The 3,026-nt window shown below is 39.2% G+C and overlaps 1 protein-coding gene across 1 annotated transcript; it reads right to left on the bottom strand.

The window, feature by feature from the left end:
• Nucleotides 1–744: 744 nt before the first annotated feature.
• On the bottom strand, nt 745–1,858 carry LOC106821258 (kynurenine formamidase-like). The gene has a single exon (XM_014825981.1). It carries the CDS (start codon nt 1,846–1,848, stop codon nt 949–951), a length of 900 nt encoding a protein of 299 aa, XP_014681467.1. The 5' UTR covers nt 1,849–1,858; the 3' UTR covers nt 745–948.
• Between the last annotated feature and the right edge of the window lie 1,168 nt (nt 1,859–3,026).

Here is a 3,026-nt window from a genome sequence, read left to right as displayed (position 1 = left end):
ATTAGCCTTAAAACCGCCAAATTAACTCAGACAAACAAATATAATATTAATATGACAGAGAATATTAAAATTTTAATATTGTACAATTGCCATTATAGATTAATTAATACGAAATTAAATACGATATAATATCTGGCATGCGGAGAATCAGAGACAAGGATCACGATACCGTTTTATTGAGAAGCTGCCACTAAGATATGCGATCATGTTACCATGCAGTGTTTATCAATGTTAACTCACAAGAACTTGACTATTACGGAATTAGGCGACAAAAACTCACAGGTCTCACATTAGCTGACCTTGATCATATAGCCTAACTCATTAACCTAGTTAATAAATACTATTAGTGCATGACGTGATAAATCGCTGCAATCTCATTGGATAACGCAGCAGGCACTATGAAGCGATAGTGGCTCGCCTGAGCGGGCATTGTTATTATACGCATTGTGTTTACGTCACGAATCTCCTGCGTCTGGGCGCCACGCAAGAGTAATTTCGAACGGCGGTTGTGTTTGTGTCGAACGTTTTGTTACATCGAATGCACCGGCAAATTAAGGAGTATAAAGAAGGTATATACGCATGAAAAGTAGATTGCATAGTCATGTGATGCACTAAAAACATTAATGCCTGCTGTTGGGGGCACTATGCTCTCATAGTGTTGCTTTGGGAAGGAATAGTGCCCGAGCGGTAGCGACCGGGCACTATTCCTTCCCTCAGCAACACTATGAGAGCATAGTGCCCCCAACAGCAGGCATTAATATACAAATAATTTTATTATAAAACGAACGAAAACGCGTTGGCGCGTCATATGTAACGTTATGTTGAAAACAAACAGAATCACAAACTTATTAATTATTCACGATTAGTGATTTAGTTAAAAATTAATATAAATAATAGTAGCTCATGCTAGCTCGCTTGCAATTGTCTACCACCTTATTATTAAATTCTTCATACAGCTATTACAGCAAGAATAAAGAGAGCAATACTGAGTATCAGCCATTCCGTGGCAGTGTGGTATATTGCAGCCGATCTAGTTGCCTGCGGCAACAGACCAATGATACGGAGCGGGGCGCCAGAACCCCCGCGAATCTTCATGGGGAGACCGATTACCATCGCTCCTGTTGGAGGAAGTTGGTCTAGGTTCGCTACGTTTTCTATCCCTACAATATTCTTCTCGAACAGAATTGTATGAGTTTTGAACGTTTTGGATTGGCCATAATCTAGCGAAGCTGTATCAATCCCGAAGGCTTTGATCTTGCGATTTTCGACTAGCCACTTCGCCGCGTCAGAATGAAGACCAGGAAAATGAAGTATGCTCGTATTCTTTGTGTTCGTGCCAAGATACCTCTCCTTATTTGGCCAGTGCCGCCCCCAACCCGTGTACAAGAATAAAATACCTCCGTCCGGTATCCTGCCATGTTTCTCCTCCCACACACGCAGATCAAGTTCTGTCGCTTGGTAATCTTCATGTCCAGAGACCTTGGCGGTAACGTCTACAACGACGGCATCACCGATCAATCCATCAATAGGAATATGGTCAACTACCCAGGAGCCGCGATAGAAATGGGCAGGGGCGTCGATATGTGTTCCCCCGTGCTCGGCCGCACAGAAGTTATTGGCCTCATAGTAAACTCCGCTCTCTGGCATGACACCCTTAAATGCGACCGTCAGATTAAAGGGTTCAGATGTTGGCCAGTAAATCGTCTCGTTTACGGCAAAGTCATACGTCATGTCGATAATGTTGCGGTCTCCAGCAGGTGGCTTAAACATCTGTAGTGCTTCTCCTGTTGCATCTACTCGGGTCATGGCAACCATAGCCAAGACAAGGACGTTTACTCCGTGAGCCATATTACCGATCTGAAACAAAAGACACCTGAGCTTGTACCATATATATATCATCAAGAGTACATAATAGAGATTATGTACCTCTATGGATCTCTATAATATACTATGAATATACTATATAATATAGTATATATGTACTATAATATACTACATAATATACTATAATATATATATATATATATATTTACAATATATATTATGTACTCTTGATATCATTCACCATTTATCGAAATACACAATGCCATGTATGTTATGTTAGTTGGCTTTCATATGTTATATTAGCTACGTTATAATTATATGTTTAGTTATGTTATATGTTATATATGTTACATAGCTTACATTAGTTAGTTAGTTAGTTAGTTAGTTAGTTATGACATATTCTGATTTGAAATAGGCTTTAGTAAATAGGTTTCATGTATTACTTTAACGCATTGAAATCATGACATCAAATTCTTAGTGAGATATAAAATAGTTCGTATCCCCTATATCATTATCCTTATCCTTCCATTATCCTATCGTCATTATCTATATAGTTCCCTATTATCTACTTCTGATGCACACACATCCCATTGCAATATGTCCAATGTTAATCCTGAAGATGTGTAATACACACAATCTTCATCTGACAGGGCTATATAACCTGGTTATTATAGTAGCAACACCCAATACACCATGCAAATACTGAATGCTAGTGCTACGACACAGTGAAGTGCACCAGTAAAATCACGTAGCCATTAAACTAATGCTTGAATAGTAGTTGGGTATATCTTAGTAACAGCAGCGAACACAGAAACAGTATAGCCCGTTTGCCATTTAACCATTCCGCTTATCATAATTAACTATCCAGTCAGCTTATTATTCCAAGGTTCAATAGACGATCTTCATTGATATATTTTCACCGCTGTTTTCTTCGTCCTATATGTAGTATTATAAGTAAATAGTAGAGGAGACGCGGACAATTGTAACACGGGGCAAATGTAACAGAGACCCTCATTCCTAGTAGAAACGTGCTATATGTATACGCTCTTCACAGCGCATGCACATTTCATTGCCCCATGCTGTCCTGGGGTAGGCAGGTTTACGCATCGAGGAACATTTGACAGCCAAAACATCGTTTTTTAGCAGTAAGTAAAATCTCGAATTACCTAATGTTTTTTTTCTGGACAAATATGTACTTGAGC

The sequence above is a fragment of the Priapulus caudatus genome, unplaced genomic scaffold (genome assembly GCF_000485595.1).
Source record: "Priapulus caudatus unplaced genomic scaffold, Priapulus_caudatus-5.0.1 Scaffold66, whole genome shotgun sequence".
Lineage (NCBI taxonomy): Eukaryota > Metazoa > Priapulida > Priapulimorpha > Priapulimorphida > Priapulidae > Priapulus > Priapulus caudatus.
Note: the sequence above shows the minus strand (reverse complement) of the source record. Positions and strands in the feature narration are given on the sequence as shown.